General features: G+C 41.2%; 1 protein-coding gene across 1 annotated transcript in view; it reads right to left on the bottom strand.

The window, feature by feature from the left end:
* Positions 1 to 14,822, bottom strand: part of klhdc8b (kelch domain containing 8B) — a 57,444-nt gene that overhangs the window by 9,337 nt on the left and 33,285 nt on the right. Inside the window, exon 3 of the mRNA XM_036533471.1 lies at positions 14,560 to 14,784. Within this exon, the coding sequence (XP_036389364.1) occupies positions 14,560 to 14,784 (225 nt within the window). The remainder of the gene's footprint in view (positions 1 to 14,559; positions 14,785 to 14,822) is intronic.

The raw sequence follows: 14,822 nt of genomic DNA, 5'->3' as shown, positions 1-14,822 counted from the left end.
CCTCCTGAGAGGTGGCTGGCTGTCAGGGGGTAATGGAATTGGGAAGGCACAGCTTGACTGAGCTGATTCAAGCAGGAGGGTGGAAAAATGGGCTAAAGCTTGCTATCATATCAACTTATTCGAGGAGATAGATTTTTTTCAGGTCAGGGAAGTTGAGGATATTAGAAAATGTAAAAAAAATAAATTAAGCAGGCACAAGTATAATGCATAAGCAGGTGAAGTGTCAGAAAGTGCCTCATGCCTTTCCAAAAGACTTTCCCAGAAAGGGCGGTTTACTAAGAATATGAATTTTATCATTTGCATTTTTGGCTGTGCTATGCAAGCTAGTCATTCCAGACAAGAACAGTATCAGCATCAGGCAGATGCTGACATCACTGTGTGATTTCTTGTGGAACCTTGAGGAAGCCATGAAGTTCGAGTGAAGAAATTTATATGTACATGAGTCTGACTAGCTATGATGGAGTCCCTGGACTTTGAGAGCACTAATTTGTGGCCTTAAAATAAAAATATATATAGAGAACTTAAGACATACTGATCTCCCTGTCAAGGTTTTATTATCATTGTTGACTGTTGATCAGTCTGCTTAGTGTTAAAACAGTCCCTCCAATTCGATCAGTGACACAGAGAAGAGACTTCCTTTGGTCAAAGAGCAGGAATTATTGAAAAGGCAGCAGGGCTTCACTAAATCTTGTGCAGGAATGAATTGCCTGTGTCTATTTTTTAAAGTCAAGAATCAATTTCATCACCAGCAGTGCACTCCTTTTCACAAGAAAGGAAAGCATAAGGATATATTTAACCTCAGCGGATACGAAACTATTTCTTACTGATGTGAACCTTTATGTCTGAGGTGCTCTAGAAAACACAGTGTGGACTCTGCAGGTTACTGGCATTGATATATACATTAAAAGGGTGGGTGTGAAAGTGTTTGATGTCAAATATTGTAATTTATAACACAAATGGTAAAATTTAATGACAAAAGAATTGCAATGAGCTCAGCTCAGCTTACACAGCTGGCACATAAAGAGGACATGAATTTGAATTGTAAGGATATGCAAGACATGCACTATTTTTGAAGGGAAGCTGAACATTTGCAGCCTGTGTCTTACAGTTTTTTCAATTGCTCTGATAAATTTTCAGAATATAAATGATAAAACTCAATACAGCAACACATGCTCTACACTCCAGTCGCTGTCAAAATGTCAAATGTCTGAATGTATAAAACTCACGTTTTTGAGTATGATTTGTTAAGTACAGCTTGCAATAGTAAATAGTCTATTTTATAATTTTAAGACAAATAAATGAAACTTTGATAAACAATGTTTCCAAATAAAAATAAATGCAACATAAGCTCAGAATAACCTCTTTTCTAATCAAAAATGACTGTGGGCACGGAGAGAAAAAAAAAAACTAAACAACTCACACTAGGCAATCCGTACCGTGCCTGAGCACGTCTGATGCCCAAAGTCAAGTTCGTTTGACTAGTGTGGTCGCTCCGTACCGTGCCTGGGCCTGTTTGAAGAGGTGGGCTCGGGCACGATTCAGTTGGACTCGGGCACGATACGCATCAGTGTGATCGCTAACCGTGCCCGAGCACGGAACTCGAACATGACATTAATGATGCAACTCTCCCATTTAATAATTATATCCGTTGTAGCAACAGTTAGCTGGATATCTGCTACACGCTCAATCATAATAAATCTTTTAAAGCATCATTTGATTAGCTAGCTGACTTCCTTAAATATAACAATCTGGCTACCTCCAAAATGATCTTTGATTGGTTAGTTCTGTAGATCTATACTTAAAAATAACTCTGTGGATCCCCACATTAGCTTGATTACTAGCAAGCGAAATAAAACTAACCATAAGGGGTTAGTTTTATTTCTAACTCTAAGGGGCTTAGAGTGTCACAAATAAAGCAGCCAACCTGTTTAAGTCGCTAGTCGTCAACAATCGTTCAGATAGGTAGCCTAGCTGTTAGCTAACTAGCTATGTTTGTCAAATTTATCGCTAGATAGTTAGCATTGATTAAGCAACGCATTGATTTTCAGTAAATCGTGCTGCACGTCGTGCTCGGGCACGGTAAAAGGCAACCGGGCCTAGTGTGAGAACGGGTAAGTCTTACACTGGTACATTTATTGTAGAATTACTGTGCTTTAGCATATTCCTATTACAATGCCTTTATTGTCAGTGTTTCTCTCAAATTGGACTAAATGGATATCTTTCGCGGTAATGCCATGCCTCTTATGTAGTAATATGTAATATGTACAGTTGTGGCAGAGCTTATTAAATTGATTCCTTGCAATGCATCACTATCAGCAATGTAATTTATTTGAATCTGGCTGTAGTGAATTATGTTTTTCAGTCAGAATTTTCCTACTAGTGTAATCACCAGCACAGCAGTAAACACGGCCACACCAGCACAGCAGCCATTCTTTTACATCCTGAACACAGAATATAGAATTTACTGTATTAACAGCATTGTAGCAGCACTACTGTAAACGGTTTTTCAGTAACTACTGTAATACTTCCCATCAGCACACCCAGGGACATCCGATACTGTGTACACATTATGTATTAGTTTCTGTACAGAATAAGTGGATAATTTGACAATCATACTGTTTACCAGTGCTAGCCACAATAAATGAGGCTGTAGTAATGTGTAGTGCAGTAAAATACAAAAAATCCCTTGTAATTGTAAATGATTGCCCTCTTATATGTATATGTTTTCATATTCTAAGAGAGAAAGAACTTTGGCTAAAATTGGAAACACTTGTTCTGCCACTGATACATGGTGTAAGAGACTGCTTATGAGCAACAGTCATTAAGTTTAAATTAAAACAACTACAAACCACCATCATTTCACAGCCTGTTAAACTACAACTTAGATGCAAAGCATATTGCAGTCAACAGAGCCAGTGCTAATCACAGCTATTGTGTTGCTGTAATTAGACTGGCCCTGTTAAGAATGAGAGAAACATGGTTAACAGGATGGGAAATACACCGTGAAGGCCTTACTTCCAGAGAACTGTCTCAGTTCTGCTCATCGCCCATTCCCCTCCAGTGTAGCTATGGGATGCCAGTACAGTATGGGATTATGTGTGAGAATGAGATTGGAAGAGAGGGTAGAGACTCATGCTGTGCAACTCTCTCTTCCTAGTTTACGAGGGTACGCGTGCCCAAATCAAAACTGCCCACTTTCGTGAGTGCTTCCTAGTGAGCATTTAAGGCTGCAGCTGTGGGTACAGGCAAGGTCTCAGAGGCAGCTCTCTCCTGCGCTCGCAGACGATTTATCATTTATGCTTCTGATGTTAACACAATGCTGTCATCTGCCAGTGAGACTTCAGCTCCAACATTCAAGGAAAAAGCCTCATTTTACCCACCTGTAAACCTAGTATTCCCTTCTGTCTGTAGGCAAGCACTGTATCATTCAACGAATGTTAGAAGCTTTGGTCACTGCAAGAAGGGCATATTAACAATACACATGGTCCTCTTCCACTCCTTTCTGTAGCCCCTGGCCCATGAACTGACATGATGACCAATCATGGTGACACTGTGAACACCTTGTGTCTTGCACAGGTTCAGGTGGCCACGGGTACCCGACGGGTGACCCGCAAGTTTTGACATAACAGGTGAAAAATATCCTACAATGTAATTTGCGGGTACGGGTGCGGTCAGAAATTGATAAGCCACGGGTGGAATGCGGGTCTAAATGGCAACGCTTATTTTAAAAACATAATTTTTGAAAATGTAAAAAAAAAATGCCCAATTTTTTACCCAACAGTATCTCACAAGGACCACAGAGCTAAAGGTGCCCAGACAAGAGGATAAGATACTGTTCGATAGCACTGCTAGGTTTTGAAATATTTGTAATTAGTTTTCTTATTTGTGTGCATAGGCTGGTGTTTGTACATAGTTTGCGCATAATGAGGCTATGTGAGGCATTAGCCTATTCCCATACAGACTACTGAAATCTTGCATGCAACGGATTTGCCTAGCCTCATCTGTTTAAATTATGGCGAGAAGTGGACAACCTCATCTGCTGACAGGTTATCATAATCCAGTAAAAAAAATAATAATAATGTTTACCCAGACTGTGGTAAAGCACATTAGTTCAAATGTCCGGGATAAATTTATAGAAAGTTTGCATCAATATAGCCTACTGTTGTCAATCAGTTGTAATTCAACTCTAAGTGTTTTGAACATTTGTTTGATTGCTTTTGTGTGACCTGTGAGTCAATAAACATTTTTCTGTCCAACTGATGTAGTAGACTGATTTTAATTCGGGCGCAGTTTGGGTCCCGGAAATTATTTGAAGCAGGTCGGGCCGGGTACAGAATTAAATTAGTGCTGCTGTTGGATAACGGGTTGGATGCAGGTTTAAGCACTGCGGGTATGGGTGGGTGCGGGTTTACAAAACAGGACCCGTGCAGGACTCTGCCTTGAGTATTTCAGCAACATTGGAGTGCTTTGACTTCCATTCTCATATCCAAGGGCAAATCTACCCTGGTTCTAGAGGGCTATAGAGATTGCAGGCTTTCAATCCAACCGAACACTTAACTACCTGACTCAGTGGATCATTGTCTTGATTGAGCCTCTTTGACTTTCCTCTGCGGTTCTGTGTTAGTGGTATAAAGAGCCTTACACAGTCCTCCAGAACCGGAGCTGAATGGCCTTGTCATATGCAATTACTCTACAAAATGGGACAAATAGCACATAGCAACAGCCCTTATACCATAGACCTTCTCCCCAAAATGCGAACGAGCTTGGTCTGATGAGACCCCTGGAAACTGTGCTGTGGTTTCCACAAGTTTTTTTAGACATTTCATGATCAGAATAGGCCACTCAGTTCAACTAAGCTCATCATTCTGCCTACAGTCTAGAGTGTACCTAACACTGTAACAGTTTCTGCCTCATTGTACCTCCTCCACCTGGCTGCATCTGTTACTTGTTAACACAGTCTCACAAGTGTTAGCCGTTTTTTTTTGTTTGGTGATTAAGCGTTATTGTTAATTTATGCAGAGTTTCATACTACTCTCACTCCCTCCATTCATGAAGGGCCCTTTACACAAAGATCAGCAGAGGTGAACTGTGGGAGTCATATCAGGAGTCATAGTCTTTATCTTTTTATGAATGTGCTCCAGTGTGTTTTGTGCTTTTAGCACTCTAAACTTGAGAGGGAATTGTTTGTAGCACGGTATACATGAGTGTATGATTGTCATACTCTAGAACTCAGCCTGAATGAGACACCTGCTAAACAGCCAAATAATGACAATAATTAAAAGACATGAAGCAGACAGCAATAAATGCACATACAGAACTGAAAAAAAGCTCACATATCGCTGTGGGGGAAGTCAGAGCTTTCTTTAGAAACTTTGCAATAACTCTTCAGTTAATCATGTCTGAATTGTTAGATGTTCAAACATTGCATATCTCTAATGCAAATGAGCTAACTGGCATCTCAAGTTGATTAATTGCATGCATTCAACAACTGATTAAAGACTTGCATCCAGGAACCTTAATCACCAGATGATTCATTATAAATTTGTTCCTGAATCATATTTGACCCCTTGTAAACATTTTTATATGATGCTTGTCCTACTCTTGTCTGTTCCACCTGCCATCAGACGGCCCTGAACATCCTCTTATATATGCTGTGGGACTTCCACAAGGTAGACTTACAGCAGCTTACAGCAGCAGGTATCCAAGTTATCCATCATATCGTCTGAATAATACTCCCCATTCAGCTGTTTCTCCTGCTAAATGATGATTCATCCTTTGACCTATTCCCAAACCAGCAATGGGTCCGGTTCACTGGCGTTCTAAAGGATTGATGAGGTCTACTGGTGTCCTCAGGGAGTCTGTGTGTGTGTGTGTGTGTGTGTACGTGTGTGTGTGTGTGTTTGTATATGTATGAGTGTGTGCGTGCATGCATGGGTGTTGTTTGGGAGTGAGTGAGAACAAGGATTTACTTGTCTTTCAGTGTTTGTGATGTACAAAAATTAAATTTAAAAATTGCCACAAAAAAAGATTAATAAAAAAATCAATGTACTAATCCTGGCCTCTTGTGGTCCTGTGAACAGTCAGTTCTGTGGTTGTAGTTCCTCCTGAGGCTGTTCACATACTAATACAGATCATTTCTTCGTGATGGTGTTTAAGCAGGCCCATCGGCAAACTCCTCTGCACCAGCGCTGCAGTTCAGACCCCATGAATAAAATTACAATGATCCTCCACAGCTCTGGGTTCACCGCACTGTAACGCTTGTCAGGTTTCGAACAGCTGGCGGTTTTCCAAGGCAGAAAGAGAAATCATGAAGATTTAAACTCATCAGGCCTGGAGATACGGCAGAGACCATTGAGGAGAAACACTCCAGCAGGAGTCTTCAAGGTGGTGCTTAAACCCCTCACACACACACACGCACCCCTTACGAGGCTAGCCAGAATGAGGCACACGACATGCGGCTCCCTCTCACAAATAGACCCGTGCACTGTATAGTTCAAAGGCCAGTTAAGTCACTGCCAAGGCGGTAAAAAGTTGTTGTTCTTGTCGAGTGGCTCAAATACCCATGAAATTATGATGTAACTCCAATATAGTCTTTTACACAATTGCTCTTGACTTCTGGAGACTTCTTTGAGTTGTTGATCTTATTGTTATTGCTGTAATTCTCAGCTCAACTCTAGGCAGAAAGTGAGCCCTAAACTTTATTTCTTCTTGCATGTCTTGCTGTAACAAATAGGGAGCTGCATTAATATTGTACGATTATGTGTACTTACTTAGAAATTACCTAATATCCACCTTGTGAGTACAGTGTAATTACAGTATAATTGTACCACTTCAACCAGCAGGAACAATCATCAGTCATACTGGCAATAGGTCCTATAATTTACTTCTTATAATGATATAAAATTATGCTTTGAACAGCGATTCTTTGCTTCCAGCAGTGCAGTGTAAAATAACACAGAAATCTAAGTACAGAGCATAAATAAACCCACTACAAGCTCTGTTACAGTTTGATTTACACCATGGGAAAAAAAAAACACAAAGAATTCACTCTTGCTCAGTTCACTGGAGTGGCACATTGCATTGTGGGGAAATGAAAGGCGATGAATGAAGTTACATTAGCAGGAAAAGCAAGAAAAAAAAGGTAAAGAAGCAAAATAAAAAGAACGACTACAGAACTGAATGAATGAAGCCCTAAAATGCAGCTTGTGAGATGAGAGATGCCACATTGATTTTTTTCCCGAGAACATTCAGCAAGGCTCTTTTCATTTTCAATAAAGAGACATACACTACATGAATATTTCCCATTGTGAAGGGACCGGTACAGGAACCCGCTGACAGTCCTAATAACCTTGGTATCACTGTTGAGACACTTGACACCTTCACCACAGGCTCAAGGGCAGGCATGAGAATATTGCTTCAACAGGTATGGAACCCTGGAATCAAATGTATTTAGGAGTGTAGAGCAAATCTCACACATAGTGAAATACAATGCTGTGGATTTCAATCTCTCTTTCTCCGCATCTGCGTGTGTATGTGTGCATTTTCAAAACCTTTTCAGATTTGATTTAGAACAGGCTTCTATTCTAATGTGATTTTTTTAACACCCTTGTTTCTCATAATGCTGTGTGTGCATTTATCATATATACCAGTTTTATATTCAATTTTCTCCCCGACTCTGCAGTTCCTGGTGGAATATGGAAAAACGTTTGGCCGCTGGTGCTGGTCTCGATATGAATACAAATCAGGCAATGGTTACAGACAAATCCTTCCATCTCCTGCATACTCATATGGTTAATTCACACACTCTAGGTTAATTTACCAAGGATGGAAGAATAGATCATTATCGTATATATTTATGCAAATGCAAAATTACTTTAACTAGATCCTTAATTAAGCTGCAGTGCCTACATGTAAAACGTCTATGTACTGCAATTATTGTATGCCACTGTGCAACCCTCAGAGGTGGATATGGGGAGGAATGTGTGAATACATCCCATATGATGAAACAGACTGTTTATACCTGGCTCATCTTTCTAATTAATTTAGCAGCATCAAAACAGCAAATTTCACTCTTTCTCTTCTTTTATTCATCAACATAGATATGGAAATTTCTAACAAATTTCAATTTCAAAATGTAAAGTGTTAACTGGAAATTGCAATGCTGTACACAGATTATCAGAGGTGACAGATGGCAGATGCGACACTGTTGCATTGAGACTGTGTGCCTGATGATGCTGCATTCTCAGTGCTGACAATTACACACGCACATCTACAAACAAATACAGACGGATAGGAAGCACTCCATGCGTCAAGTGAGAGACCACAGGTTGTTACGAGGCCAGCACTTGACAATCGCATGGAACATTTGCTTCTATCTCCAAGGCGCACGAAGCGGTATTGATGGAGAAGTCAAGAGGGAAACGAGGAAAAAGTGTGTGCCTGTGTGTGGGTGAGATAGAGTGAGTGAGTGTGTGTGTGTGTGTGCATGGGGTGGCAAGACAGAGGGATTGAGGAAGAAACAATGACAGAGAGAGAGAAAAGGAAAGATGTAAAGGATTGTCCTGAGGCACAGAACGTTCCTTGGAAACATCAAAGCCTCTCCCCCACCCGTGTGTGGACACACCTATGATTGACAGGCACTCAGTGACAGAGCGGGTTCGTTGACCTCTTTGTAAATGCTAACTGTTGTCAGAATTACCCCTTCATCTGCTGTCCCGGGACCAGTCCTTTCTGCATTCCTACCCTGACCAGCATGCAGTCAGTAACCACACACCACTGTCATTTCATCTCTGCCATCCTCCTTCACAGGGCTGTTAACATAAGTCATGAAAGAGTCAAGCAAAATGAATTCAAGGCTTATTTCCGAATGCTTCACACAGCTATGAACTTTCATCTACAGATAAAATTTAATAGATAAGAAACATTCTTCATACTTATTTGCCCTATTCATGGTTAGTTGCAACCATAATTGCATCCATACAGCGTCCCACTGACAAAATGTATACGGAAATTAATGATCTATATGCCCTGAAAAGACAAAGGCATCAAAAATGGCAGCAGAGTCAGTACTCTGTGAATCAAAAATAAAAACAGATACTGGCCAGTTTAGCTGGGGTTCAGTGGCGTTAGCAGTACCCCGTAACACTGTCATTCTTCAGTGATCACTGTTTGTTCCTTCATGTTGAAATAAATGAACCGATACATGAATCAAATCCTCACACAGCTTCTGTGCAGATCAGGCTCAGACATCATCATCAGCAGTGGCTCCTTGATTGGGACTTAACTATGCATGAAAAAGGCAGGGTAAGCCCTGCTGGGTTGGTGTGGCGGAATGGGAACAGAGACAGAGATTTATCCCAAATGCCAGCGCTTATTTCAGATTCTACTGCGTAAGCCCCCAGCCTCCACTGATCAGCTTAGCTGCACTGTAATCAATGAGAGAGAGGTATTTTCAGCAACTCTGTTGACAAATCTCCAAGGAACTTCCTCGGTCTGCCCATCTCCTCCCAAACTTCAGCTGAGTCCACTGAGAACGAGCATTAGAATAGAGGAAACGCCGGTTTCTGACCCTACTGATTCTCCCTCTTAAGATGCATTTACAGTTTAAGTCTGGTGTCTGTTGAAGAGTGCTTTTTTTCCCACGCAAAGCTGAGGCCTCTATAGGAATTCTTAAAGTTCACCTTGGACTGTTCTCTGAGCAATGATCAATACCATCGTCATTAACAGACATATGTTATTGGACTCTGAAGGAAATGTTCAGTCCTCTGGGAAAATTCAGCAAGTATGAGAAAAGCACAACCAAGAAAAACATTTGGTTTCATGTCACAAATACTCACCCGGTCAAGGGCCCTTGTTACAGCCAGAAACCCAACAGCAGTTGTCCTTTTAGGGGAAAAATTTAGTGATGGAAATGTCCTGGTGATAAGTGAGAGGTACAGCCTTTAATGTAACCTTGACTTCAGTTCAGTATGACCTGAGGAGATGGTTGTGGGGGGAGGAGATTCAAAACTGCATACACAGTCAGAATTGCTTAAGCATGGATTTCAGTGAGCGTGTTTACAGCTAGTGAGTCCCCCTGGAACCGCAAATAGTAGAACATGCCAGGCACCAATTTCTCCCTGGGCACTCAGCTCTCTACACTCAGGGCATGTTTTTCTGGAATCTGGGTTTACAGACACTTCTTTTATTACATGTGACTGCCTTAACACATACACAGACTCAGAGATTCATACACCAACAAACAGACATACTGTACGTGCGCTTACGTACGTACGCATGCACGCACACACGCACGCACACACACACACACACACACACACACAGACTCAGAGATCTCCTACTACCACACAGACATTCAAGACAGACAAACAATTTTGTACTTCAGAAGATAATACTTAAGCATGGGCACACGTATGTGTGTGCACACACACATGTGCACGCACACATGTGCACACACTCACAAACACACATGCATGCGCACACACAAACACAGCCAGTGTGCAAGTGAGGTTTATGAGCAGCTGTTGGGAATTAGTAGATAAGGATAATCTGTAATTGAGGAGTTGCCCTGTAAACCATCCGCTCATAATTGCACACAGTTAAATTATTGTCAGGTTCTCGAGTAATAGGTGAGGCGATAATGGAATTACAGCCAGTGAGGGCAGCACAATAGGATCCATTAACTCAGCATAACACTGCCAGGAATTTTTATAATGGAAATTAAATGCAAAACTTCATGATTAAATTACTTGAGAACATAAATTTGAACAGGTTACACCACCCTCATTTCCCAAACTAGTTTTAACTTGACAATATTAGCATCCACTACTGCAGGCGAAAGACGTTCAATTTGCTTGTTTCTACTGCACTGAATTCTAACACACTCTTCCGAGAAAGCACAGTGTGAGATTTTTAAAAAAATGTTTAAGGCCACAGAAGGCACAAACAAAGCTTACAGTAATTATGAAAAATCCAATTCTTCTTTCCTTCTTTTATCTTACACAATACATCCCTTCTGCATTTACAACCCATTCATATCTAATAACTCAATCAAATTTCATAGCAAACAGCGTCTCTGCAAATAAGAGAGATTGAATCTGAACACAGCAGCTCCCACACGGCTTGTACCATCCTGCTATCACTCCCTGATCGCTCTCTGCAGTGGCTTGAACTAGTGGGTCAGCCTTTCTGAGTAAGGACAGAAAATACATGTGAAAGGAAAATAAGATAGGAAAGAGAAGCCTTATCTCTCGGACCAAAAACTCTTTCCAGCTTTCCGATAAGCAAAAGCAAACGGATACAGTATAAATGTATCCTTTAGTCCTGACAATATGTCCAGGAAAACTGATTTCATTGTATGAACTCAAACAAAATAAATTAAACACAAAGGGAAAACCATTTTCATCTTATTTTCAATTTTAGGGGTACAAGAGAGGTTTTGAAAGCAATTTTATCTCAATCTCACCATACTGCACCATTGTTAATGGATATTGACAGACAATAAACAAACATAGTGAGAGTAAAATGTAACCTGTATTCAGCCTATTCTGGTCTAATAAATCCTATCATATGCTGTACTGCTATAGATTATGTAAAGTTAGCCACAATATACCTGTCCTGGGCTCCTGAGTGGCTCAGCTAGTTAAGTGCAGTCTAAGACCTACAGCCTTGGTCTCAGCCCTGCCATATCAGAGTTTTTATTTGTCTTGCCCCATATTCCTGTGTGACTTCCTCTAAAAAAGAGGAAAACTCATTATATACGTGTATACAGACACAGGCATTTTATTGCATGTCATACTATTCTGCATATATTAGGCAAGCTTTGATGTAGCACAGTGGTTAAGGAGCAGAACTCATAACCAAAAGGCTGCTGGTTCGATTCCCTGCTAGGGAACTGCTGCTGTATCCTTGGTCCCACAATTGCCTCAGTAAATATCCAATGGATTGTTAAATAAATAAACTGTAAGACATGTAAGTCACTCTGGATAAGGGTGTCTGCTAAATGCCAATAATAACATAATATAATATAATATATAATGTGAGATGGTTGGTGATTTATTCATGTTAAAGCAACTCTTACAACTGATTGACACACTTCACCTGTGCGATGTGTGACCACACACATAAAGCACAAAGGTTCCCTTTGTGAGTGATGTGAAACTACAGGTGACAGAAACATCTAGAAACGGAGGGCAGGGGAGGTGCTAAAGTGCCAGATGGAGGCTGGTCTTCCCAGAGCTTTAGAAAACTGCAGGCATGGTGACACCTGTCACTCCTCAAGAGACCATCCAATCAGCAGGAGGATGGCAGCCAATCAGACATTCCTCACAGGATCGTGCTGTGCCGTTTCCACATGTATTTGTCTCCCTTCATCTCCTAAGTAACCCTATCAAGTGAGGGAATCAAAAGAAATTCAACCCCTCCCCCTCCATCCTACCCCTCTGCTGCAATTATGAGTCACAGGGGACATTGTGCTTAATCAAAGAGACACATATTCATAACATATAATTACAGTATTCTTTGGTTTAATTTCTCTCTTCTCCACACAGGCCACTAGCTAAAGTACTAAATAGATTCCTTACTGTACAGCCATGACATTTCCACTGTCTTGTATAGTGTCTACTGAAGCAATTCACATTTTTCCAAACAATGCTGTACATTGATAGACAAATTTTATTCTCCCAGCTTTGCCATAACAGTAGCATCTGTTGCTGCAATGCCATCATGTCACATTGTTCCAGCGTCCAAAAGAGCCTTAGATAACATTTCCCTCAATCTGTGTATGATGCTAGAAGGGTAGCTTTACATATGTCAATCCATCTGAAAGGATTTTTAAAAATAAATTTACATTTGTATGCTACCATGGCATCTTGAGTATTATGATTCAACTCTAATGAGTCATACACTACTATATATGTGTTTTTATAGGCACTAATTTCAAGAGATGCTCTTACATTTGCATCTTTCTGAATTGGGAGACAAATCTTTTATTTTCTTTCATCTTAGTACATTATTAGCTCTGATTTCATTGATTTGTGGTATCAAAAACCCTGTCTCTCATAGAATGCTGAGGACCTGTCATCAATTAACCCATTGTCTCTTCTCACTGGAGCCTGTAGCACAGCCAACTGAAACTAATGCAATTACATTGCTGTAATGCTACAAAACGCAAAAGGCCATTACACTCATCAAAGCATGAATATTAGTCACACAGCAGGACTGAAAATCTTGCATCATGTACTGTACTTGTGTCATCAGTAAGTAATAAAAACATTTCCAGGATTTCCAAACCAACATTGTTCCTTTATTTTCAGTGAATATCAAAGTGCTGTGTATGTTCAGATTGATGTCATGCTCCTAACAATCTTACGTAACACAGGTCAGAAATATGGTTTAAGCAATGGATTGCAATGTGCTGGCTTTGAATCCTCTTGAGGAAAAGTGCCCTTGTACCTTTAACCTTAACTGTTACAGCAAAACTCCAGCTGAATACATGCCTGACGAATGTGTACAATGTGATATTGTAAGGCTTATAACTCGTACCTGAAACAGATACTATAACGAGGATACACAGACTAACAAAAGGCAGCAGGTGTCAACAGACCTGTGACTGCATAGCTACTCTAGCCATAACCTCCCAACAGTGATGGTTTGGGCTCTAGGAGACAGAGGAGACAAAGCGAGGGATCTGGGCTGATAACAGATGAGGTAGGAACAAAATGTGATCTGTGATTGCATGGATATACAGAGATGGGGAAGAGATAAAGGCAAATCTGTGAGTGATTGCACACAGAGGTGATAGAGAGATACTGGAAAATCTGTGAGTGACTGGATAGATGGAGGTGGGGCAAAGATAAAGGCAAGTCTGTGAGGGGTTGTACACAGAGGTGATGCAGAGATAAAGAGGGATTTGCAATCGAGAGGGCACAAGGAGAGGGGCTGAGCGTGATTGAGCAGGGCTGTTCCACATCATTGAGATTTACAAATTTGATCTATTGGGATGCAATATGCTCCATCTGAGCACTTAATTTGTTGGCTAATAGAAGCAATGAACTGAGGTCTGAGACTATTACTGCTATCTCCACCTCTCCAATAAACATAGCACTTCACCCATATCCTCTCAGATTAATGACACTTGCTGTCAGAGGAGCACTCTTTCAAAAATGCACCCACTCACAGGGAACTGAAAAAAATCTGCTATCAGCGCCATCTTTAGCCTTTTACATGACAGAAGACATGGTGTGATTAGCATTATTCCAACCTGCCAGTCATCTTTTAGTTCTCATGGCAACGTAACAAAACTAATAAGAAACATGTTCTGCATTGTAAGTGTGTTTGGCTTCAAAGAGCCTTGGCATAGAAACAAGGCGATCACGGGTGACAACCGCACTACGATGTGACACAGCTATCTCCCGCCCACAATTCCACGGCAGAAAAAGTGAAAAAAAAGCAAGCCAACAGAGCAACTGTTCATATTGATTTGAAACAAAAATATTTAAAATTATTGCCACGCTGCCACTTCTTGTCTGTGTCACTGGTGGCGCCCTCTCAGGGACTCACCCAGCTCAGTGTCGTACTCCTCCATGGTGCTGACGAAGTGAGGCCGTGAGTAGAAGTTATGCGGGCCGGGCTGCTGAAGGCCGCCCAGGCTGAAGAAGCAGCGGTCGGTCACGGCACAGCTGGCGAAGGCCCGCCGGCTGGGGATGCAGGGGAAACGTGTCCAGCTCTTCACTTCCAGGTCAAAGGCTTCAAAGGCTGTGACAGGCAGCTTGCCCTGGCGCCCACCTGCACCGGCAAAGGAGCAAGAGTTAGGAGTGGCCAGG

This window comes from Megalops cyprinoides, chromosome 7, assembly GCF_013368585.1.
Source record: "Megalops cyprinoides isolate fMegCyp1 chromosome 7, fMegCyp1.pri, whole genome shotgun sequence".
Taxonomy (NCBI): domain Eukaryota; kingdom Metazoa; phylum Chordata; class Actinopteri; order Elopiformes; family Megalopidae; genus Megalops; species Megalops cyprinoides.
The sequence above is the reverse complement of the archived record's forward strand: the minus strand, read 5'-3'. Positions and strand labels throughout refer to the sequence as shown.